General features: G+C 40.2%; 2 protein-coding genes and 1 long non-coding RNA gene across 3 annotated transcripts; 1 reads left to right on the top strand and 2 right to left on the bottom strand.

Moving 5' to 3' along the window:
- Positions 1 to 109: 109 nt before the first annotated feature.
- Positions 110 to 16,570, bottom strand: LOC142029995 (nucleolar RNA helicase 2-like). Its single transcript, XM_075025344.1, has 15 exons — positions 16,407 to 16,570; positions 15,580 to 15,846; positions 14,180 to 14,255; positions 13,290 to 13,468; positions 11,595 to 11,712; positions 10,513 to 10,698; positions 9,805 to 9,950; positions 8,594 to 8,743; positions 6,687 to 6,848; positions 5,803 to 5,922; positions 4,926 to 4,999; positions 4,582 to 4,741; positions 4,143 to 4,277; positions 1,373 to 1,417; positions 110 to 514 (listed from the first exon to the last, which is right to left on the bottom strand). The coding sequence occupies exons 1-15, from the start codon at positions 16,509 to 16,511 to the stop codon at positions 308 to 310; spliced, it is 2,130 nt and encodes a 709-aa protein (XP_074881445.1). The 5' UTR covers positions 16,512 to 16,570; the 3' UTR covers positions 110 to 307.
- LOC142029997 (uncharacterized) lies at positions 355 to 5,953 on the top strand. The gene is made up of 4 exons (XR_012650064.1): positions 355 to 462; positions 3,785 to 3,874; positions 5,571 to 5,668; positions 5,858 to 5,953. It is a non-coding gene; the product is annotated as an uncharacterized LOC142029997 (long non-coding RNA).
- Positions 16,571 to 17,826: 1,256 nt separating the features above from the next.
- On the bottom strand, positions 17,827 to 23,622 carry STOX1 (storkhead box 1). Its single transcript, XM_075026851.1, has 3 exons — positions 23,460 to 23,622; positions 19,249 to 21,571; positions 17,827 to 18,169 (listed from the first exon to the last, which is right to left on the bottom strand). Exons 1-3 carry the CDS (start codon positions 23,590 to 23,592, stop codon positions 18,130 to 18,132), a joined length of 2,496 nt encoding a protein of 831 aa, XP_074882952.1. The 5' UTR covers positions 23,593 to 23,622; the 3' UTR covers positions 17,827 to 18,129.
- Positions 23,623 to 25,035: the final 1,413 nt, after the last annotated feature.

Raw genomic sequence — 25,035 nt, 5'->3', positions numbered from 1 at the left:
AGTTAAGATCTATATATTACACAGTGAGCCAGGCTACAGTTCTGAATGCGACAGCCATATTCTGGAATAAAGATTTAGGCCTGAAAAGTCAAAATGGCGATACGAGAAAGAAAGGGAACGGTAAGTTTTATTTTTTTCTTGTGTTTTTTAAAGTGAACAGGATCTTTTTTTATGACCAAAGCGGTACTGAGAAAAAAAAAATCTGAATGACAGATTTTTCCAAGTGGTACAAACACACAGGAATAGCCTATTTTACTGTAATATAAAATACTGCAGTCCCATTTTTTCCACTTCTGGATTGTTGAAGTTAACGATCAAATGCTCTGTCAAAACTTCGTTTCTGGCCTCTGCTTCTGAATCTGTTTCTACCAGAGCTACCACGCCGCCCGTTCCTGGAGCTTGAGAAGCTTCGGCCATTTCCTCCACCACTTCCTCCTCCTCGCTGCGATTCTACTAACTCAGGTAATTCAGTTGCCACACACAAACGCCACTGTTTTGAATCTTCCCATCTTGCCTATTGAAATCAAGTCAGACATAGCAAGTTAAATTCTAGGAATGCAAATACAGGGTATTTCATAATTCCTAAATTTGCTCAACCGAAAAGGCAAAATTATGAGCTGATACAGGGGATTCAAGTTTCTCACTAAAGTGGTCAATATGGATTTCAAACTTTTAAGCGTAAGAGCTACAGCTGTCTGAGTACACCTCAGATACTATAGAACAGAACGGAAACCCCACCTTAGAGCTTTACAGAGCAGCAGCATCAGCAAACTCTTTCCCCACCTTTCATTTATTAAGAATACCACTATAATTATTACTGATCACAAATCCACACCCTTCCCTCAATCCCCCTCTAATCCAGAACGAAACATTGTTTTAGGAGTGAGTGAGAATGCTAGGGCATGAGAGTGCAGAGATATGCACTAAGGGAGAAATACCTGAAGGAAGGATTGGAAGTCTAGGGAATTTTGGCGTGGGAACACTTAATTCTGCCAAGCAAAAACCTGAAATTCACTTTTCTGTGGAGAGAATTCTGAGTGAAAAGAATGGGGGGGAGGGAATAGGAAAAAGTGGATTTTATAGTGTAACGGAACTCCTTGCCTACAAAAATTAATCCAGCAGCAGTAACAAGGGGTGGATCATTCACACAACCACTCTTCTCAGTGCAAGTTTCAAGCTACAGATTTTTGGAGACAGGGGAATACTTTAGGAAAGGAACACTGTATGCTTGTTCTGTTCTGAAATTCCTTCAAAGCCATCCCTTTTGCCCCTAGGAAAGACAGGATATAGGCTACGAAATGTTTTCTGCCTAACTCAGTCCAGCCAGTTTCATCTACAGTCTGCTGTAACCAGAAAATTCAATGAATGTTACCTCTATTTCCTTTTGGTCTGCTGCAGGAATATCAAAGCACACACCCTAAAAAGAGAGAATAATTTTAATGGATACAAGTCTAGCCTTTTAATTGACTGCAACAACAAAAAAAATAAAGCCTACAATCTATGTACTAGAACAAATAGGTTTACATTTCAAAGTGGTTTTTTAATAGATTTAAGATACTTCAAAATCTTTGAACTTTGAGAGAGTTGCATCAATATTCCTTAAAACACCAATACTTGCACTTCCTTAATGTTTTCCTCAGATATACACATTTTTCTTTCCTCTGCATAGCCAGTACTTCCAATTCACATTTTCTTGCTCTTTAACAAGAGGCTCATAACCTTCTCCATCCCAAACTGTGGTCTACTGGCTTCTGCATTACTAATTTTGTAAATTCTTTCAAATCAGAAGTTTTAACCTATACTAAGAAATTTATTGTCCTGGTTTCAGCTGGGATAGAGTTAATTTTCTTCTTAGTAGCTGGTACAGTGTGGTTTTGATTTAGTGCGAGAATAATTTTGATAACACAGTGATGTTTTAGTTGTTGCCAAGTAGCGCTTAAACTAAGTTAAGGATTTTGCATCTTCCCGTGCTCTGCCAGCAAGCAGGTGTACAAGAAGTTGGGAAGGAGCGTGGCCAGGACAGCTGACCCAAACTAGCCAAAGAGATATTCCATACCATAGAACTTCATGCTTAGTATAGAAACTGGGAGGAGTTGGCTGGGAGGGGCCAATTGCTGCTCAGACATCAGGCAGCAGGTGGTGAGCAATTGCATCGTGCATCACTTTTATTTTAATTCATCTATCTGTGTCTTTTTTTTGTTATATTCCTTTTCATTATTATTATTGTTGTTATTATTATATTTTATTTTACGTTAGTTATTAAGCCGTTCTTATCTCAACCCACAAGTTCTACTTCTCTGTTTTGATTCTCCTCCCCATCCCACTGGGAGAGGGGAGGAGTAAGCGAGCAGCTGCAGGGTGCCTAGTTGCCAGCTGGGGTTAAACCATGACATGTATACACCCACTAAACTGAATATTTAGGTTCAGACTCAAAATCTGAAGTTAAACTACTTGAATGATTAAGTATAATACAAAGACAATTCTCTGTCTGACTAAGCAATCTGGATACCGAGAATTACAAATCTGATGCAGGGAAAACCATCCAGAGACAGTGTTCCACACATCAAATACAGAACAATGCTGTGAATAAAGAGACAGAGGGAAGGACAATAAAATAAATCTTGCCAATTAACACAGTATCAAATATCATGCATGAAGGACACATTAAGAAAAAATTTCAGAGATGGAAATATTAAAAATAGTTCACTGACATAAAGAAGTGTCCTCAAGTCAAATTTAAAATCAGAAGTGTCTGGTCAAGAAACCGTGTGAACTATGTGTGAAATTCATACAGCAAGGCATGCAGGTTAACTTTTACACAAAGATGGAATGTAGAAGAGAATACACACAGCATTGTTGTATTTATTGTTTTATTTTCAAAAAGAATTGGTTTATTAAAAAAAAAAAAAGTCTTTAAACTCTTGTTCAAGTGCAGGTTGTCCCTTGTTTTAGGCCTTCTGGTTTACCAAGTCTGGGTATCCTCAGTATTGGCATATAGATGTGCTGTGATTTTGAAGATCTGCTAAACTAGGTGCCGTCAACACCTGCCATTTTTACGTCTTTCTCCTTTTGATACTTCCAAAAGGCACACATTCTACCTGCACTTAGAGCAATCTCAATGCTTCTATTAGAAATCTCTACATAAAAGCTCATTCAACACCTGTCTCTGAAGTGACCTCTGAACTGATTTTCAAACTGTTTTGGGGTCTTTTTAGTTTGTCTATTGCCATCCCTATCCCACACCACCTTAAATCATACAAAAACAGGGAAACACAAATGGAGTAGCTCCCTGTAGCAACACGTGGTATATGGTCTCTGCGATGGAAACTTCATCGTAGATATGAGTGAAGTATGCATGGCAATCTAGGTGAAAGCACCAGAAAAATAAAAGAGCAGAATAAGGGATAAGAGAATGGCATGTGTTGACAGCACATAAATTAATTAAATCATCAAGATCACAGCATCTCTCTACAGTTTTATTGATCAGGGTATGTGGAGGAACAAGAAATATACCCAGAAAAAAACAAAGATGAAGCAAATCAGGAATAATGCCTAACAACCTGCAAAAGCAGGACATAAGCATTGCTTGTCCTCTGTGTCACCACAAATAATCCTGGACAGACTATTTGATCACACATTTTCATGTTTGTAAAGACCCATACAAATTCTGTGACAAGAGGGAGGGAAATCCATTTTGTTTAAAGTAACTGTCTCTCAGTGAGCTTTGCTACAGTGGTTGCAACACTCCTAAGTACAAAGTAACTTTCTGATCTTTCCATTTCAGGTACCAGAAATATAATGGACATGCACCATCAGAACTGATTGCCCTAAGAAATCCTGTTCTGTGTTTTGTCATTAAGGCACAGTAAACATGGTTCGTACCTTTCACCTGTTCTGCTATCCCTATAGCCATGCTATATCCTGCATTATACTACCTCCTTAGCATGTCAGTGGAGCAGAGCCCTAAGTCCCTGAGATGCCTAAGCCCTAATAAAACAGATAGAGGCCCATCCTTCTATCGGTCATGACCTTATCAACAGAGCCTGGAACAGGTCAAAAAGGACCAAATATGTCCCCTGACAATTGCTGAGAAAAGGCTACAACCAGAAGAGCTCAGCAGCAAAGATACAAAGAAATCTTACCATTTTTCCCTTGAGGAAACACATTCTGTTCACCTTCCTGTCAACATTATCACCCAACAGTTCTCGCAGTCTTCGCCAAGCATAGCTCATATTGTTTATTTCTTCAGAGCAGTGTAGTATCATTGTAACAAATCCCTAAAGAGTAAGAAATTGGGTGTGCTCCATTCAGTCAGAGGAATAAGCTTCAGCACATCTATCAGACACGAGAAACCTGCTAATTTACAGTTTATAAACCAAGTTTTCAAGTGGATACTGTTGCAGGAGAGCAAGTACATTTATAGCCACTATAGTCTTGCTTTTAACTAAATCAGTAGTTCCTAGTGGCTTAAGTACAGTTCCCATAAACAAAATCATAAGGAGACAAATAATTCTCCATTTAAACAACACAAAGGTGTGTTGGGTTTTTTTCAGATTCAAATGTTAAACCATACACCCTTACCGCATCTGAGTTCAGCAGGGAGCGCTGTTCAATGGAAGTAGCACCTGAAATATGTGCTAGAGCTGCAGCCAGAGCATTAACTGGTCCCCTTTCTTGTATTACCAACCGAGCAGGTTCTATGAAATACTCAATAGCAGTTTGAGGAACAGAATCAAGACACCTAAGTAATTAAAGCAAAAATAAAAAGAAAAAATTATACACTAGTATTTACTAGGCTCTGGAATAGAAGAAAAACAGCAGTCCAAGACTTTTAAGAGTGGTCAGTTCAGAGAGATGGCAATGAACAATGCAAACAGCCCTTCTGAACAAGGAAGATGCAACAGGGCTTGAGTCACCGAACACACCTGATGGCATCTTTGCTGGAAGCCTTTATTATATCTGTTGCAGTAGGAACACCAACACGCTTGAATGTAATGCCCTGAAATTTAAAAAGCAAAATACAGATTAAAGTTGCAGACCATAAATAATTCAGTTCTAAAGAAACAGTGTTGGACTCCAATGAAACAAGCATTTAAATTTATCATTTTTCTTCTTCTTTTCACCTTTTAACACCCAACTTTTGCTAGGGAAAATTACAAAGTTAAGCTTACAGTGAAATGGGTACCACTTAAAAGCATTTTATGTACCAGGTCAGTTTAAATGATCCAGTGACCTTAAACTGAAATAAACAGAGACCATTTTGGCAGATTCCAGGGGAAAGTAGTGCTGCAAATTCTAAATTATTAATTTTAGTCTGATCTACTTGGATTAACGTACAAGTTACACAGCCTTTCTAAATGTAAGTCTGCGTTTTAGGTGCCAAGACTAAAGCATCTCATCTCAACTGAATACTTAATTGGTGAGAAAACTACCATATGGAACAGTGCACAAAGTGCAAAAATGGAAGTAACAGTTCTCAGTAAAGCTACACATATTCAAACCACTGATCAGACGATAAGCCAGGGTGAACATTAAACTGAAATCCTGCTAGCTTTTTCTCATTTCCACAGGTACAATCCACTGGCATTTGCTGAAAAAGCTTGGGCATGAGAATCTGCAGCGCGTTCCCCACTCCACAGTAATTGACAGTGTACCCAAACTCTGCTAGGTAACTGAACCTCAAATGGGTGCTTTATAAGCTATATTCTGTAACTGAACTATTGAACAAAACAGGAAGATTTTACATGCTACCCTAACATATTACATTTGAGTGCTCATGATTAGAAGAAAACTATACTTTACCGCTTTTTGTTCCACATATCTTAACTGATGTTCTTCCTTTCGCTGATAAAAACAGATACAGATCCCAGTTCGTCCAGCCCGGCCTGTGCGTCCAGAACGATGGATGTAGGACTCCACATCCTTCAAAATAAAAAGCCTTATGACTTAGCTAATTTATTGTAATTTAATCAATTCATTGCATTCACATAACTTAGTAGAAGCTATTACAGTTAAGCCTCAACAATATACAATAACTGCATCAGAGAATTAAATTAAAAAACATTGTTTCACTGAAGTCAAATGAATAAGCTTTTCCATAACCCTGTAAAAATCATGGTTTGAAAGCCAGAACCATGAGCATGAATCAACTAAGTCTTGTTTTGCCATCACGACAGAGAATATGAGAAAACATTTTGAGCCTGTATACCTCTATAACAATCCCACTCAGCCTTCTGCATATCAGCTTGAGCATGATTACTCAGATACTAATAGCGAATTCACTGAAAAATTATTTCTTTCAAATCCTCTTAACTTCAGCCCGTGTTCTCACTGTTGGGGTCACCTCCTTGTATATGCCCCTACTTAGTGAATCGTTCTTGCAAGACAAACAGCCTTTTCTTCACTTCTCACTGCTTCCAGACTTGCAATCACCACACATGGCCTTGAAGGGAGAGGCCTCAAACAGCCTTAAAGGAAGGCATTTTAAGGAGACCATCTTTAAACATACTAGGGACTGAAACACTCTGAAAAAATCCTCTAAGAAACTACTGTGTATCAGGACATTCCTTACCCTTAAATGCAGTGCTGGTATACTCTGTTTTATGAATATCATCACTTGATAGCATTTACTACTTGAAAACAAACCTATAAATTATTACAAGACACCCAACATAACCATCTCCTACCTTTGGTGGTGAACTTTGTACAACCAGGTCAACTTCAGGGATATCTAAACCACGGGCAGCTACGTTGGTTGCAACCAGAACTTTAAATGTGCCATTTCTAAAACCTTTCAGTGTGATCTCTCTTTGCTTCTGAGGAATGTCACCATGCAATGACTGGCAATCCTGAAAAACAGTTATTATTATAGGATTGTACCAAAACCCAAGACAGTGCTCCATTTTATGGTCAGTTTTGGGTACAATATCTTGGTATTTGATAGATACCGTACGGAAAGATACAGAAAAACTCAATTACCAGAGTTCATATTTTAGGTGTCTTACAATATTTACTCAGTACTTCTTATTCATATACCTCAAAGACAGAAGTAGGAAATAAAGGTAGGAAAACAGAATTGCAACATGTGTCCTATCTCCACCTCAAATTGTTGTGACCTATGAAAACAACTATGCCCCAACTTGCCATCCACACCACCTATGCAAGGCTTAGCTGTTTCAAAATAGTCATCGACAATTTTCCCTGGCCTTCTTAGTATAAATTTTGACATCTTTTCCAAATATATTAATTTCGCCCACCACCAATTGAAAGACTAAAATATAAGTGGCCCCAAAAAAATGAACTACAGCTTCAAAGATATTTTTTTTAAATCCAAACATTCTCAAAGTCCTTGTGTATTACAGCAATAACAAGTATGAAGACCAAACATACAAAAATTCTTTATTTCTCCACATTTCACAGCTTGCCTGTAGACGGCTACCATGTTTTCCACACGTAAACAGAGAATGATTTGAAAAAAAATGCTAACACAATGCTAGAGTCAGCACAGGATCCAAAAATTTTTTTTCAGACAGTTTTGGATTAACATCAGCTGGTAAATGGAACAGGCATATATTCTGTTAGTGAATATTAACATGCTGAAATAGGAACATCGGAGTAATTTCCTTCTCTTGCATGCCAAGATCAGACTTCTGCATTGCCCATGCAAGATTTGGTATCACTACCACCACCAATAATGCAGGATAAGGCTCCATGCTCAGGTTTGGCTGTTACTGAGGTCATCTAGGAGTGTGGGAGAAACACTCGTGAACACAGTTGTGGCAGATGAAAAAGCTTCTCCTTTCCCTGGGAACATAATGCTATACTGCTTTCTAGACATAACTTAACCCATCTCCTCAATGAAAACAGATACAGAAAACGTAGTTGCTGTGATACCACCACCAAAACCCGAGTATGCAGTGCCAGTGTCACTACACATGATAAACATTGCACCACTACATCAACAAGTTATTTTCCACCAGGGCTAGAGTGTGCCATACCACGAATTTCAGGAATACACTAGAGGTCATTCACAAGAGATGGCAGATTGAATTCTTTCTGTGTATACGTCTTTAAACTCTTCATAACAGCTAATAAACATCTTAATGAAATTACAAATATAGCCTCTGTTATATTACAGCTCTAAACCCTAATCGCCCCCACTGACAACACTAATTAGTGTCAGCATCACAGCTCAGTAACTGCTATTCCAGTAACATGACCTGTTATCCTAGTAGCTCTCTGTCTACTACCATTTTTTAACCCAAGGCAGTCCTCTCTACAGAAAAATTAATTCACAACTGCTTCATTTAATGTCAATGAGAACTCTTATTTTAAGAAAAGAGTCCTTTGTAGCCCCATATCTGTTAGTGCAGCCTAGTCCTGAAGAGTATAATGCTGTAAACTTTCAACTAGTTTGTCAGGGTTTTTTCCAAAGGTTCTTTTTGGCAGTTTTGAAATTATCTGACCACCTGCAAAAGCCTGCCTTATCCACTTTGAAAGTCTCTCTTTAAAACTTACTCAGCATAGGTATGGCATCCTATAGGGTTGATACATCTCTGACAGGTTTTGTTACTTAATACAGATTATAACATACCTGTTTGATTGAAGCATTCAGAGCCAGTTCATTTGCCTCCTTTTTGGTCTCACAGAAGACGATGGTCCTCCCGTGGCTGCCACTGTAGACCTGAATGACATCTCCAATAACTGCAGCTCTCTGAGACCAGTGACACTCTATTGCTAAATGCTATGGAAAAGAATTCCAGTGTTTAGCTTACATAAAACCACAAGATTCTTTTTTAATACATTTGAAACTGTAAAATCCAGAAATACTAAAGAGTTGTACAGTTTCCTGATGGGCAAGATATGCTAACTCACGTTCCTGGAACGTGCAAACTCCATAAGGCTCTTATATCCACCACAATTAGTCTAACATCAAGTGAAATAATTACGTAAGAGGAAAAAAAGATGACAGTCTACAAATCACTTTTTTAAAGCAAGGACAAAAAAACAGGGAGATGATACACCATTTCTCTGGAGGATAGCCAGGGGTGCAAGATTTTGCCACAGTTCTATCAACCAAAGCTTTATGTCAGATAAAGTGAAACAAATACAGTATGTTAAAAACTTTTTTCAAGCACAAGATTAACATTCTTTTAATCTCACTGATACAATTATTATGTGTCCAACTGACCTGTCAAAGTAACTGCTAAGGAGTACTTAAGCAGGAACAATATCTTATTTTGTCAGGTAAAGATAATTAAATCAGGCTTCTACCAAAGCAGAAACAATATCTTATTTTGTCAAGTAAAGATAATTAAATCAGGCTTCTAGGATATATGTATTGTATTCCTTGCTATGGTATTTACTGCACCGCAAGCAAAGGCCTAGTAAGGTAAGATACCACAGGAAGTTTGAAAAAAATCTCCTGTATACAGAACAGCAGAATTTGACTGTGATGTCCATGGTGATTTAAAAGAGCCAGGTTGATGTTAATGTGTGCCTTTTCCTTCCAACGTGGATAAATCCGGATGCCGGTTTTCTCTGAAAACCAACAAAACTAACTGATAACTGAATCCTCACTCTACTTTAGATGTCTATATGGTTACCAGATGCTGTAAGAAGAGAGACAGATCCTAAACCTAGAAAGAGTTTGACTAGCTGTAATGATGTGCCTTATGCTTAAAAAAAATAATTCTCAAAACAACTTTCAACATCATTCTGATAATGCACCTTAGGATGGGATGACCATTTGTAACATAAAGGAAAAGAGAAAAGGTCTGAAAACATTCCATATTCAATACTCACTTCTACTGTCGTAGCTGCCTTTTGAGTTCTTTTCCCAATAAGGTCAATCTGTTCATATCTAGACTTCATGTATTTCTTAGCCACGTCATATACCCAATGTGGGCAAGTTGCAGAAAACAGTAGTGTCTGGGGATTGTCTTCAGAATCTTAAAACACAGTTTTAAAACAATGTTTCACAAAATTCATATGTTTCATCTTACCAGATGTATATAAACTGATTATATGGGTTATTAAAAATATGAGGTCAAATATCAGTATATAAAATAAAGAAGGCAAATCTGCTTTTTAAATTTATGCATTACTGACATCTGGAGAAAAAATACTCTACAAAGTCTAAAGATTTTCAAGGTTAGGAAAAAAGTTTCTATGACCAAAAATCCTGTCTATTTTCAAGCAATGAAAAGTGTAAAAAGCTTCTAATTCCTTTTAACTGGAAGTAGTCCAAGCACGACTTAGAGATAGGTGCCAAAGAAAGTTATTTACAGATCCCTAGCTGCTGGATTTTAAGCTTTGCAAAGGTCCTATGAATGATGCCCACTTTCACAACACTTCCTCACATATTGCATTCACAGTACATTTCCTACAATATATAGTATTGAGTCATTTTTAAACAAAGCCACCTTGCAATTTTCAGAAAAATATACCTGAACTTTAGCAGACTAAATTATTACTAATATTTCCTACTATTTGTTTAAATATTGAGATTACCCTTCTTGTATGCAACTCGTAAAATGTCTTCCACTTGTTCAGCAAATCCCATGTCCAGCATCTGGTCCACTTCATCAAGTACAACATGTTTCACCTTGGTCAGGTCCAGCTTGCCATTCTGAAGATGGTCTTTGATTCGACCAGGTGTCCCAACCAAAATGTCAATGCCACTTCTCATGAGATCAACTGATAAATAGGAAAGAGCAGAAGAGGAGTTAGCAGTGAACTGGGGAGCATTCTCTACGTTACAAACACATGGTAACCATTCATGAGTATTCTCCTTACAAATATAAGTGAGGACAAATGATGAGAAGTGAGGAGAAAACATGGTGGGGGAAAAAAAAATACCAAAAAACCAAAACCGGTAAGATAGAATTTCTACTGCTCTTCCTGAAGGAAAAAGATTTCCCATCTCCCTCTCCTCTCCCCATGATTTAAATAAAGTGGCAAACCAAGAGCTTCTTTTAACATACTTTGGAAATAGTTAGCTCTTCCCAAATTGTCTACTTTAATTGGAAACTTAAAAACACCCTTTATTCAACTATCCAAATTACTGAAACCACCTCCTTCCTGAAGTTCTGCAGGAAAAAAAAAAATTCATCCCTGATGTCTCAAGAGATTTTACGATGAAAGAGCTTATTCTCCTTCCTGCTCTCATTTGCCTTGTTTACAACCATGAAGACAGTAAATTATGCTGTCACAATAAAGAAATTCTTCTCCACTTTAAAAATCCTCTAGATATTCCGTATCACACAAAAAAACCCACACCCACTCACAGCTCTAAGACTAAACTTTTTTTAAAGAAAATATGTTTACAAGAACCTAAACCCAAATACTCTGTATACACACAGTATAATCTCTTTCACTTTATAAATAAAGTACACAAGTAGACAAGGAACATCAAGAATATAATTGAGAGCTACAGTTATTTCTTACCATAAGATCTGGTTCTGACCTACTAAATTCACCATGAATACTCTCCAGTTCTTGAGTTAAACGTGTGTGTTTGGAAGGGCCCAACTGCATGTTTCAAATATGTCAGTCAATCGACATTTCAATTATTAGTGGTAAATGTCACTTACTTTGTCCATTATATGGAGTTCCTCCATAAAAACAAGCTACTGTTAGCTTTCTTGTGATGTCCTTGAAATCTTTAGCAACCTGGTTTGCCAGCTCTCTTGTTGGACAAAGAACTAGTACCTAGATAGAAGACAGACAAACAGATGTTCTCTCAGCATGGCTTCTGCCAAGAAACCACTAGACTTCTAATCATTAGTTTAGGTCTAACCATTTACATAATTTAAAAAAAATATTCTGGTTTAAATAGTTATCTAAGCAAAGATTAAAGAAACACACTGCTTAAGTCTCTTGTAACATCATTAATCTCCTTCAGCACATACTCATTTAGGCCAAGCTAACTTCTTTTTAAATGAGATGGACAGGAGGTACTTAAATCTTATTTAACTTTAGCTCTTGAACAGATCAGCTACAGGTTTTCTTCTACATCTGCATATGCTGTTTGAGTACAAGACTGAAGGATTTGGGTAATAAAAGGTTTTTACGCATGTTCGGTAATGCTTCACAGTCCTGTGAGAAGGTGTAAGAAAGAGCTATCAACTGCTTCTCAGCTTCCCTGTGACTTGGGGAAACATATGTTCAGTCTGCAAAGCTGGTGTTCAGCATGGTTCTGGAGCCTGTGCTGATATCCCCGCAGAAGCAACCAAAGAGCCATTCCCTCCTCCAATACACAGGCTTCACTGCACATGATGGACAAGCTACTAGCTAGGTGTTTTACCTGATTTACTTTAACGTGTGACTGCAGTACTGCTTTCAAACCTGGCATCAGTGGCTTGACAAAAGGAACCTTAAAATCCTTACCCTGTTACTTCTTTCAACATTGAAACGCACTACAAAAAAGTAAGTAGTAGTGTACTATGGCAGAGTGAGGCCTGAAATCTTTTTTATTTTAAGACTTGTCACTCCCTCAAAGAAAGATTTCCCTTCTTCACAAGACTGTGCCAAATCTAGAGCCAGCATTCTCAGTCAGACAGCCAACATAATGGGCAGATGCAAATAAACCCACTAGTACTCATTTTGGAATGAGTTTCAGGTAATCTGTGGGATGGGTGACAAGATGAAATAAACTGTCAAAAAAAAAATATTGCACTATCAATGGGGATACAATAAGCTTTGGCCTATCTAGTTTTGGAGGGCATCATAAGAATTTGGTGAAAAAACATACATGGTATTCCCTAGCAGAATGCAGACAGCTCATAATGAATCTGCATTTTCTGGAGCAGAAGCTTCAATATCTGGTGGCGTTCCTAGTGAAAACCAAGTCTATTTTTAAAACCTCCCACTATTTACATGTTTAAACAAACATGTTTAAGTAGACAGCTTTTATTGATCAGAAAAAGTCACTAATCTGTTACTAATTTGGGAGAAAAACAAGCATCCAGTAACCACTGGACCTGAATAGGTAAGGTGACTGAAGAAAATTAAATAAGGACACGTTGAACACCTGTAGTTTCAGTCTCCCTGTAAGCAGAAAAAGGAATTGACAAGTGGATAGAGCTATTTTGCTCTTTACTCTTGATCGGAGGGTATGAGGCAGCACAGAATGAAGGTAAAGCCCAACAAACATAATTTTCAAAGAATCTTTAACAAGGGTTGGCTTATCCTTGCACAAACTTGAAGAACTTTTCCAGCAGGTTAAAACTCTGAATCACTCTGACATAAGACAAAGCAAAAGCAGCTTTCTAAGTAAGCGTAGTTACCTTTGGTGAACGGCCTCTTCTTCTTTCCTGTGAGTCTCCCTGAAGCTTTTCAATTAAGGGAATAGCAAAAGAGAATGTTTTCCCCGTTCCAGTTCGTGCCTGAGCAATTACATCTTTGCCAGAATATACTGGGTCAAAGGTCTTCACTTGCACGGGAAACAGGTACGTCACTCCTCGAGCTGTGACAATTTCAACAGACTTCCTTAATGAGATCATTTTAGAAGCATTCTTGCATACTCTTCAGACGAAGTTATCCCAAGCAGAACTTCCATCAACTCTAAAGTCAGGAGTCTATCATCACCTCCACTGGTTTATTTAATCACAGAGGTCATCTGTAAAGAGTGCCCTGGGACTGTCCATTTTATTTTCCCACTTCATACCCCCAGACAGAGGGCTAGCTGGGACAGATGAAGTTACTAGCCTTTAATGAAAGCCTTTAAGTACTGTAGCTTTATTTATGTAATACTCCCCACCTACCTATGAAAATATCTTCCTTTCAAATAAGACATACGTCAAAACCACTTCTACTCTTCTCTTAATTGATACATGCACAAACTAATGTCAAAGATACTAAATATAACTGGTTTTCCTTTACTCACACTGAAATAACGGAATTGAAGAATTCTCCACATATTAAGTTGTGGGTTTTTTGAGCTTATGTCATTTAAAATTTTACTGTAAATGCTAAACTGGGCAATACTGCAAAGAGAAAAGTCTATGTTCAAAGATGTGTTTAGAGTAGGCAATCAATATGCCTTCTATATAGCATCTGTGCTTGCATACGCACAAGCAGAGCACATCTCAAAGCTCATTGATTGAATATGTTGAACATAAAAACACATGACGGAGATCATTTACTTTCTGTGGTCACATCATGCCAAGAAATTTACCTTGAAGAAGCTGAACAGTCCCTTTGGAAATAGGAAAATTGGAGAAAGCACCCTCTTTCTGTTCTTCAGTCATCTCCTGTTAGGTAAACAAAAAAATCAGATAACGTTCCATGTGAATATCATATGACCATCAGAAAATTCAAGGTAATGGCACAGGCACTGGTGTCATACCCAAGGGTCAAATTTTCATTGACAGTTCACAGCTGCAGCTAAAGAACCTTCTTTGTTTTACTTACTATCATATTTCAAAGTTAAACAAAAGTGATCTGTAATTTAAGTTAAGACTGTTTCATATCAAATGGCATAATCCTGTAAATGCAAAACACCCAAATTAAAACTCTGAGAACTCTTAATTAAATTTTAACATTCTATTTTAAATAATTATCAATGGCCTAACTCATTATGTTGTAATATGCAAAAATCAGGCTTGATATCCAGCCTATTTCCTACTTCCCAATGAATACAGCACAGTGATTTACAGATACAGAAATCGATACCCAAAAGAATCACATCACGAGGCAGAGCATGAAATTTACCTACTCAGTAATGCATTACTTTCATATACGTTTTAACAGCACAGTGATCAGAATCCAGAGCATGAGGAAAGAATGCTAACCCTGGAAACCATGGAAACCCTGGATGCTTTGTGAAGCATCAATTGGAACAAGAAACAAAACCAGGCAACAGCAGAACATACAGGTATAAAGACTTTTCAAAACAAATCCTAGGTACAGCAAGATGTTTCCCTTAAAAAAAGTATGTGGTTCATGTCAAGCAATTTTAAAGGAACCTAAATCAAATAGAAATAGTCCGACAAAATAAAAACATTCTTACAGAAAGACTTAAAAAGACTTACAAACATTACAACATGATATTTTATTAGATTAAGGACCATCTTACCACATTAACAGCTACTATTTAAAAAGATGATACATAAAAACATATTAATACGTAACTTTTCTTTTTCCACTAGCTAAAACCAAGTAATTCTTATTTCACTAGAGGAGTACTTATAATACCAAAAAGAAGTCAATTAAACTACATTTGTGGCAATGACAATCAAATCTAATGATGCTGAATCATATTAAAGCAGCATCTCACTGCAGCTTGTCCTTCTGCCAACAGCTACCACAGTACCGGACTGTTGAAGTGAGAAAACCATGGTGCGCTGATCTAGAACTTCAGGACTTCCAGTATTTAAATTTTTTGCAAATAATCGACAGAAGGGACAGTTCAAGTAGCTTTAAACCCTGAAAATTTACAGTGGTCTTTCCACTGATAGGGAGGGAAAAAAAGGAAAAATAACCTGTTCTAAATTTAACCTTGTTGCAACGCAGGAGTTGAGAGCTAGACTCATCACTAAATCAACTAAATGTAACTACATCAATCATTAGTTTTACCTGCTCTTGATCACTGTCACCGTCACCACTTGACGTTTCACTAGAGTTATTGTGCCGTTTTCTGTGGGTGGATTTAACGCTTAAGGAAGATAATCTCGTGTTCTCCGGGCTTTCTTCTCTCATAGCACCGTTTTGTTTAACTCTACTCCTTGATTTCTTGAGCTTCGGGGAATCAACTTCATCCTCCGACTGCTCACTTTCATCCGTCTGAGTCTTTCTCCTCCGAGATTTGTCATGGCGTTTAGATTTCTTCTCTTTTTTCTCCTTCTGGTAAGGCACAGAGCAACACAGCGGTACATGAAAATACACGCACGTGATCCAAGCGACACGGAACAGAGAAGACGTCGCAGGACAGTTAAAACTAAAAGTCGACGTTGTAGGGATTGAACACGGGCACTTTCCCCACCACGGGACACCCGGGTCTTCATTTTCGGGGCTCTTCCCCCCCACACACACCCCGCAGCGTGCACCCCACAGCGCTCCCCGGGCCCCTGCGCGACGAGGACGGTTACACGCGTGCTCCAGCAGGCCCACCACCACCCCCCCACGGCGGGGCCGTCCCGACACGAAGCGGGGGCCGTGTCCCGGCACCACAGGCCGTGCAGCCCGCCGACCTCCTCCCGGGAGGCCCCGCCGCCGCCGCGCACGTGGCCGGGCGGGCACGCCCCGTGGCCACGCCGCGCGCAGACCCGCCCCGGCCCACGCCACCGGAGCGGGCGAGAGCCGCCGGACACGAGCCTCACAACGTGGAGGCGAGTCGAGGCGAGGCTGAGCGGCGGGGCCAGGCCGTAGCCGGCCGCGAAAGGCCCCGGAACCCTTCCCGGTACCTTGTGCCGCCGCCGGCTGCTTTCCAGGGCTGATTCGGTCTCCATAGGGCACTCGGGATCCGACTCGGCCCCGCTGCTAGCGCTAAACCGGGCGGCTTCAGGCATCTCCGCACGCCGGTAGCCGCGCCGCGCCACGCCGGCGCCGCCGCCGGCCGCCGTGTGACAGAAACAGAACCCGCCCACTGCCCCGGCAACGGGGGCGGGGCCGCGCCCCTCACCACCCGTCCGGCAGCCAATAGGCTGCCGCCCCCGCCGATAAACTACAAGGCCCAGCATGCCTCGGCGCTCCCGCCCATCCCCGGACTCCAAGAGCCAGCGTGCTCCGCGCCCGCGAGGCGGTGGAGCGCGTGGCGGTGGAGCGCGTGGCGGGTCCCACGCCTCCGCCGTGAGGCGTCCGCCATGACGGGCGCCGGCGGGCAGAGGGCGGCTTGCGGTTCCTGCACCGGCTTTCCACCGGGGCTTGCGTTGTTGCCGTGCCCCTGTTGCGCGTGTGAGCCCCTGGGAGGAGTTTTTGAAGGAAGCGGAAAAGCTGCGGGCGGGCAGCGTGAGGGGCTGAGGGCGAGGGAGCCTCTGGGGAAGGCTGAGGGGGAAATGCCGGTACCGGCGTGACTGAAACCGGCCCTGGACCGAGGCGGACGGGAGAGAGCGCTGCAGGGCTCTGCTCAGCCCCAGCCACCACAAACGCAGTTTCTTCCACTTCTTCACAGCCAGAGACACCTTCCCTAAAAGAAATCTCCAATAGCTTTAAAAACTGGTAACTACAACTTCAGCCTTTTGTCTCCATAGCTACTGGAGACAAGTTTTCAGTAGCGAAAGAGACTAACGTAGTCGATAACAGTATGACCAAGTGCCTCTGTAAGGTTTAAAAGGACCACAAGCCTTTTGTGATTAGCAGCATGCTTCCAGCACAGTCTGCTTTTAGCTACAGGAAGAAATCAGGATTAAGAAGTCAAAATTAGTCTTCTGAACTAAAAGCTGTAAAGTGATCCTGGCAGCTGCCAGGTTGTTGATTCCTTAAAAGAAGGAAAGGGGTGGTCAGGAGCAGAGCGGGAGCGTGCAGGCCTGCAGCAGGGTTTCTTTTGGAGCAATGCCACTGATCTTACCTGTTGTCTCCTGCACCAACGCATTTTCGTTTGCAAAGACAAAATCCTGCTTGCCAGATATAAACACACCAAACAGATTCAGGAGGACAGCTGGGATTTCATCAGGACACAATGAGACAACCTCGGGATTAAAAGGAGTTATTGTAGTAATAAGGTGCGTGCAGCTCTAGTTCATTTGTTTTGTTTTCTGACAGGGGAGATGGAGCATGCCGTTATTTCTGCAGCACAAGTAGTAAGCACTTTCACAAATTACAGCATAAACTGATACAGTTCCTATCAGAGCAACACATATACTTCATTCAGATCTGGAATGGGTTATAAGTTCTCATTTTTATTATCACAGAGATGCAAAAACTAATTAAAGATGAGAGCAACAGAAATACACATTAGTTCTCCAAATACTACTGTCAAAAGTTTTAACCAAGAGCTTTGATTTAGACAGCCTCACAGATGTGACTGATGACACTTACAGTATGGTTACGTTGTTACAAAGGGAAAGTTTGCAAAGCTCATTTAAAAAAAAATAATCAAATATTCATGACCAGAGTTAGCTGAAGCAAGGAATTTTGTTGCAATTGTCCTTCCACTTTGTCATCATCTTTGCATTAGTATATATGCTTTCAGAATTTGGCAGGAGGCTTCATCTTCTTTTCAGTCCATCTAAAATAACAGAATTATTAGACATCAGACTTCACATTCTATAAATAAACTGAGTTGGCTTAGCTTCTGGTACCAGAGATGGCATCGATACAAACAATCAAAATGAACCTTTGAAATATATTTTGCTAAAGAGCATCCAAGAGATTTCAAGTGTTCGTGTCCAAGTAATACTCTAGAAGTGTGCTTGAAAGAGTGCACAGCCAAAAGCTGCTTAAGGTGGAAAAAAAAATCAGCAGAATTTCCTTAAAAACTACAGTATGTGATTTGTTCCTCCATATACTCGCTTCTCAAGGTGACAGTACATATCTAATGAGAACTCGAATGGTTTAATTACAGTTAAATACCAGTCATTTAAGATCTTAAGAATGCGTGATGCTATTAAAAAAATTTATATGATTTTTCCCTCACAGCATTTTAACTTATGTTCTTGCCGACTTCATTAACAAGTTTGTAGGTCTTCTCCACATGCAACTGTTTAAAAATGTTTCATACCAATTTGTTTTCCATTAAAGGATTTTTCAAGTATAGTTACAGGCAAAATGTACCCTGTGAAAGGAAGCAGAAGCTTCTAGCTCAGGTGATGTACACATTCTCCTGTCTGTTGTGAGCAAGTCACATGGTATTTTGTACTTTAAATTTTGATTGAACACCTCTATAAGGAGCTGCTTATTCTTTGTCTACAACTGGGGAAACTATGACAATATCTGTAATATCATATGGCAAGATCAATGCAAGCTGAACCTGCCTGCTAACAGGAGTTTATCAGTCACCATGTTTCTTAACATTTATGCACTTGGCCATCTCCATCTGCAAGGCAGAGCTCCTACTATTTTCTTGCCTCATGAAAACAAATGCAAAATATAAACAGCAGCATTCGTATAGCTGATATAGGGGGAATGTTCATGTAAAAAAGACGTGGTAGAACTATACAGTTTGAGTATTTCCCCTTCAAGTTTTTAAAGATAATAAGAATTTTGTTGTTGGGGAGGGGGTTTTATGATTTACAGCAACATCTGTGCCTAAATTTGATTGTAAGTGTGAAGATAAAACATCTAAGATAGTTACATGTGTTCTCTTACCTTGGGGAGTCAATTCCACTGTCTCCTGTAATGCTGTGGTTTTCTGTCCCTTCTGGGTGTTTCTGTCCTGATATCACCGTACATGCATTCTTAAAAAACAGATCTTTTTTTCCCAGAGGGTTTCTCATTTCTTTGGTCTGTGAGCCCAAAGCACAGCATGCCACTACTTCGCCTATCTCATAGGTGAAGTTCTGCAAAGTGTCAGCATCTGAGTCAGCCTCATTAGTGTGGCAGAAATCTGCTACAGCTGAAGCCTTTGCACATTCAGTAAGGCCAGCTGCTTCTTCCTTTCTGCGACCTATCGGAAGAACCTGACTGCACAAACAACTTTCTTCTGAGAAACCTGGTTTTGGATGCTCTTTTGAGCCATCTGTTGATTCTGCAAAACTAGCACTTTCCTTATATCCATGCTCCCCAGAGTCACGTTTATTTACAGTTGTGTTGTACTGGGTGGGATAAGTATTAACCTTACAGTTTTTTAGGGACATAGCTGTCCCCAGATTTTGCACAGCTTTACTCCAGTCTCTTGTATCTGAAAAAGCATGGCCAGGAGGCAGGTGACATGGTTCATTGCCTTCAAAATTGTCATCCAGATGTAACGAGTTACAGGTGTCACCATCATGTGCGTTTTGGTACAGAAGATGACAGTTATCAGTAAATCCTTCACTTTCCAGCTTCATTGATCCAGGATGGCTGGCACAGTCATATTTAAATATAAGTTCACTCTTTTTATCAGTCTTTTGTCTGTATTTCACACCAATTTTTTTTACCAGGCTGACATTGGCTGTATAATTTGAAAGATGGACATTTTGAAATTCATTTGCTGTTTGATCTAATAGCTCACATACAGTGTCAGCTTTGCACCTGCAATTCTCATCTTTCAGATATAATGAAAATTTTGCATCTTCTTTGCGCACACCATTATCTTCAGTGTAGGAATGAGGGGATTTTTTAATATCCCCAGGAGTTTTTTTTACTGTTCCTCTGTAGATGTTTTCTTCAGAAATAGTACTCTCCAGAAAGTATTTACTTTTATTATCTATTTGCAAAGTATTGCCTTGCAGATAACTAAAGTTTTCACTTAAACTGTCTTTCTTTAGTTGGAGGGAAGACCTACTAGCATGGAGTAGTTTGTTTTGCTTAGCTTTGTCAGCCTGCATTTCAGTAGTCAGCTGTTTGGTTTCATAGTCAAAAGTTTTTGAGGAGTCCAAGGACCATGGCCTTTGTAAAGCTCTGTCTTGCTTTCGAGTCCTGGACTTCAGCTGACTGTTAATAGTACCTTTGTACCCTTTTGCATGAAAGTTGCGTCTCCATGACAGACCCTGAAAAGGGTTCTTAATTTGTTTTTTATATATGACATGGAATTCCACTCCTACATCAGATGGCTGTTGGTTTATGATAGGCAGTGAAAGGTTCTCTTCCAGTTTCTCATTTTGGGATGTTAGCTCACGTATGTGAAATTTCCTGTTGCTTCTACTAATCTGCTTCTCTTTCTTTGATTTGGTTTTCCTGGTGTGTTTTGCTGGTTTACTTTCTGTCTTTTGAATACAGTCCTTTGAAAGATGGTTTTGCCTGACTATTGACACTTCAGCCAAGTTACCCTTACTGATGTATTTTTTTTGCTCCTCAAACTTCTGCATTAAAATTGTGTGTTTAATCAAATTATCAACTGTAAGAGTAGGGTTAATACGCTTGATGATTTCATGTTCAATATCACGTGGAATATTATCTAAGTCATCTTCATCCCTGACTGGCCACTCCTTGGGAGGAAACTGGGCTGAAAAAGTGGAGTACTCCTTCTTACGTTTTTCTTTTTTGGAAGCACTTCTCCAGAAAAGGCCAAGGCCAAACCTTTTGCTTTTCAGTTTCTCTTTTGCAGATGTCAGGGATTTGATGGTGTCCCAGGAACGGTTTTCAGCAGATGTGGAGATCCCGTGAGTTTGAATTGAAGGCTTCAATTCACTGCAGCCTTTCCTACCTCCTCCATTAGGTTCACGGTTCACTAGCTGCCGAGGTCTTTGTTCACAGAGCATATTCTGGTCAGGGAAACAATGGCAGGATCTGTAACGGGATACCGTAGGAATGTTTTCTTTCACTAGGTCTGCACAACGCTCAATGTTTACCAGGTAAGTGATGGAAGGCGATGAAGAGCAATGACTGTCTGCCAACGGGACCCTTCTGTTGTCTTCTGTGGCATCATTTGTGATGAAATATGTGTTGGGAGTCACAATGAAGTATCCTTCTCCCGTATGATAGATTTTCCTTTCTTTAATTAGAGTGCCAAGGATATTATATAAGACATTGTGGGAAGGAACTGCAATGCCTACACCAAAGATACAGATATTTCAAATCAGAAATAAGTTTTCAAATAAAATGGGAGCTGGCCAAAAAATAACTTACGTACGGAAGTTTGACCTAGCAACTGAAGTTTGAGTAGGGCATATTCAATTTCAACATGAAATTGTCCAGTATCAGCAGACAAAAGGCAGGATTTTTTATTTATTTATTTATTACATCACCAATTCTGCTAAGCTTCCACAGCCAGCAATTGTTGTTGCACCCAGCTGTCCCCACCCACAGCCCTGGGCTCCCTGCAGAACAGGGACAGCCCTACTCTGCAGCAGTGTCCACACGTGGAGGACAGCCCCAAATCTTGGGGCCCGCACAGGCTGCCGGCCTGAGTCAGGGAGAACCCTCCTGGGCCAGCCAGGTGAGGGCAGCACAGAAACATCATCCAGCCGAGGGCTCTGGTTAGGTGCAATCCTGCCGGTGTCTTACGGCTCAGTAAAACCCTTTTGAACTCTGCCACGACCAGTCCTCACTGATGAGGCAAGGTCACCCCTGAGGAAGCAGGTAAAGGCCAACTGCGTTTCTGGTTGTCACTGCAACACTGCTGTGATGGAGCTTAGGATGTTCTCCTTCGAGTAAGCAAGAATGTTCTCTTTGTGTCTGTCAGGATACGATATTCATGAGAGAGTTTCTGCCAGGTACAAACCAAACAATGTGTTGTTCAAAGCATTTCTCTCTTGGCAGGTTAACAGTGGCTTTTATCATTCTCTCTGAAGCTTCCTGTATAATTTTGTCAGATGACAATAGCTTACCTCACTGAGACTAGTCTCAGCTACTGGTTTTCCCTCAGGTGTCACAGTCCCAGAGTCATTAGTCTAGTGACATCTGATCTACTGCCCCAGGCTTCTGCTGATCTCCTGCCCGCAGGAATGAAAACTTCCAGCAAGGTGAAAACATAGCAAGAAATATGCTCTCTCCCTACAAACTTTGAGAGTGCTACTTCTGGCTGACCTAAAAATGCTACCTTGTGGTTGTCTCAGTGCACATATGGACTACATCACATTCCTGGCAGGGTTCTGGGCCGGTTTATGGAGTTGCATTAAAATTTTTCCCACTACTGAAAATGCCTGCCAGATCGACCTGTAACGTTTGCAGAGCTATAAGTTTACGACTCAAACGAGGAAGCTCAGTATCGAACACGGTAACCTCCTGCAGAGGGCCATAATGAGCCTTTACAAAGTCTCCTGTGTGTGCACGCGCGCGCACACACACACACACACTTCAGTCTTGCAGATCTAAAGGAAATTGAATATTTTTCAGACTGAAAAGAAAGCGTGGCATTTAAGGGAGCTGGCTGCTACCCCATCAGAAGAGAAGGATTAAAGCTCATTTAGTGTAAGTCATTTGCTTTCAGGAAGGAAGAGGCTGGAATTCGACCAACAAATCTGAACTTGAGGCCAGTTGTATTTTTTGATAGCAAACACTGGTTGTAGACGCCTACCCAGTCCTTTTGCCGTCAAAGTCAGCTATGTTCCTGTCTCTTAAAGAACTCAAAGTCTTTGTGATCTGACACACAGTGTGTTTTGTGCTGTTTCATATGTGGCACCTAAATACCTCATCTATGCTTTCCTACCCTCTAGAAAGGGCATACTCTCAACAGGCTACTACACTCAGTTCCCTCTTATTCTCAAAGAAGATTTATGAAAATCTGTAAAAAGGATTACCTTCAAGACAATGTTAGTGATGCTCACAGATTGATGAGGAGTATGCATACTCACATATTCTACCACTTGCCTGTTAATTTATATTCTTTTGTATTGCTAGCTTTGCTTGTAAACATTCAGTGATCACATGCCCAATATCAGAAACTCAACTTTGATGATACAGTCACTTTTAAAAGGAGGGAGAAACAAACACATTACCTGGATAATTTTTCACTAACTGCTCCATTAAAGTTTCCTGCGTGACCATCACATGGTCTGCATTCATGTCTGATATGGTACGGCATATTCCTTCTGCCAGAGGAATGGAGTGTGACTGTGAGAGAGGATTCATGAGAACAGGAGTCACATCACCTGAAGTCCAGAAGGAGGGGGGGGGGGAAACAAAAAAAAAAAAAAGATTGTTTGAATGGAACAGCATTTCATTATTTGTATCAGCTGACAGATTTTCACTGAAAATTTCTTGTGTTGCCTCAGAACAAGCACCTTATCCTCAGCTAATTTTCTTTGGCAAATTACTCGGAAATATTTCTCAGAGAAGGAAAATAGCTCTAGCGCTTTTCAAGTGCCTTTGTAATGAAGGTAACAGAAGGTTACCTTATACATGTTAGTTTGTTTGTTATTAAATCCCACATTAAACCATCATTTAGCTTAATAAACAGGGAGCTGAGAGAAAGAATTATGATGTCCGATGACTGCTGACTTTTTAGATGACTGTTTACATATGAAACCATGCAGAACCTGTATTTCTCTAAGCAGCTAATGAAAAAGTTCAACATCCAATAATCTAAATATAAAATCTTTTTTCCAAGTCAGAATGCAGGCAAAAAAAGACCAGCAACAGGCTTTGTCCCTTGTGTAGCACATAAATTTGAATAGAAATGGTAAAAATTCCATTTTTAGACTGGGCTCTAGAACTAGAGATTATCTACTAGACTGGGCAGAGGGCAAAAACTATTGTTACAACTGCCTGCATTTTTTAGACTCCATTTTTAGGCTCCATTTTTTCACCGTCTCTCCTGGTGAAAGACAGTAACATTGTCCCTGTTCTGCATGATGAAAGCAGAAGCTCAGAGAGAATTAGGGCATGGCCCAGCTCTCCCAGTAACTCTGCAGCCCCAGCCCAGGGGGCTGAAAAGGGTCTTAGTCCCTCACCTCAACTCCCCCCATCCATAAAACAAAAAGATAAACACTGCCCTCTCCCCTTTGCAAGATGACAAGACCAGTAAGAGCAAGCCCACCCAGCAAGTACTTCTGACACGGTAGCAGTGAATGATGTAGGAAAACCCAAAATAAGTATATTTTCCCTGAAAGCACGAAGCAGGGACTCACCTGAGGTCTGTGCATATAGTAAAACAATGACTGCATACAGCTTCTCAGGCAAAAAAAAGAGCTTTCTTCTTTTTTTTTAATTAGACCGATAGTCTGTTCCCACTACCTGGTGGTGTTCTGTGCTACCCTATTCTGTGTTGCACAGAAAACCCTGGAGTACCCTCAGCTGCTAGAGCAGGCAGAAGGCAGCAGGGACTCCTGGTTACTTCACAAGGTAAAAACTAGTGTTAAATGCTAACAGTAATTTTCCCGCAAGTAAGAAGTGACATTTTAGATTAAGTGATATTCATGTTTAACTAAACTGCAATTGGATAGTCTGTTGGATAACTCTGTAAGCCGATATTTATCCTTTAGGCATAAAACTACAACACAAACATTTCTCTGAGTAAATGAATTAAGCAACAGCACTTTGAAGAGCTTGAATTGCTCTTGACCTTTGTTTTAC

Source organism: Buteo buteo, chromosome 4, assembly GCF_964188355.1.
Source record: "Buteo buteo chromosome 4, bButBut1.hap1.1, whole genome shotgun sequence".
Classification (NCBI taxonomy): domain Eukaryota; kingdom Metazoa; phylum Chordata; class Aves; order Accipitriformes; family Accipitridae; genus Buteo; species Buteo buteo.
Note: the sequence above shows the minus strand (reverse complement) of the source record. Positions and strands in the feature narration are given on the sequence as shown.

What these genes read in the sequence shown, in the direction of transcription:
- LOC142029995 (XM_075025344.1), bottom strand. Translation starts at nt 16,511, where the DNA reads ATGCCTGAAGCCGCCCGGTTTAGCGCTAGCAGCGGGGCCGAGTCGGAT. An exon ending in GCAGCCGGCGGCGGCACAAG is followed by an intron (nt 15,847 to 16,406) that starts GTACCGGGAAGG and finishes GTGCCTTACCAG; the next exon opens with AAGGAGAAAAAAGAGAAGAA. An exon ending in GTGACAGTGATCAAGAGCAG is followed by an intron (nt 14,256 to 15,579) that starts GTAAAACTAATG and finishes TTTACCTAACAG; the next exon opens with GAGATGACTGAAGAACAGAA.
- STOX1 (XM_075026851.1), bottom strand. Translation starts at nt 23,592, where the DNA reads ATGAATCCTCTCTCACAGTCACACTCCATTCCTCTGGCAGAAGGAATA. An exon ending in GTTAGTGAAAAATTATCCAG is followed by an intron (nt 21,572 to 23,459) that starts GTAATGTGTTTG and finishes TCTTTGGTGTAG; the next exon opens with GCATTGCAGTTCCTTCCCAC. An exon ending in AGTGGAATTGACTCCCCAAG is followed by an intron (nt 18,170 to 19,248) that starts GTAAGAGAACAC and finishes CTGTTATTTTAG; the next exon opens with ATGGACTGAAAAGAAGATGA.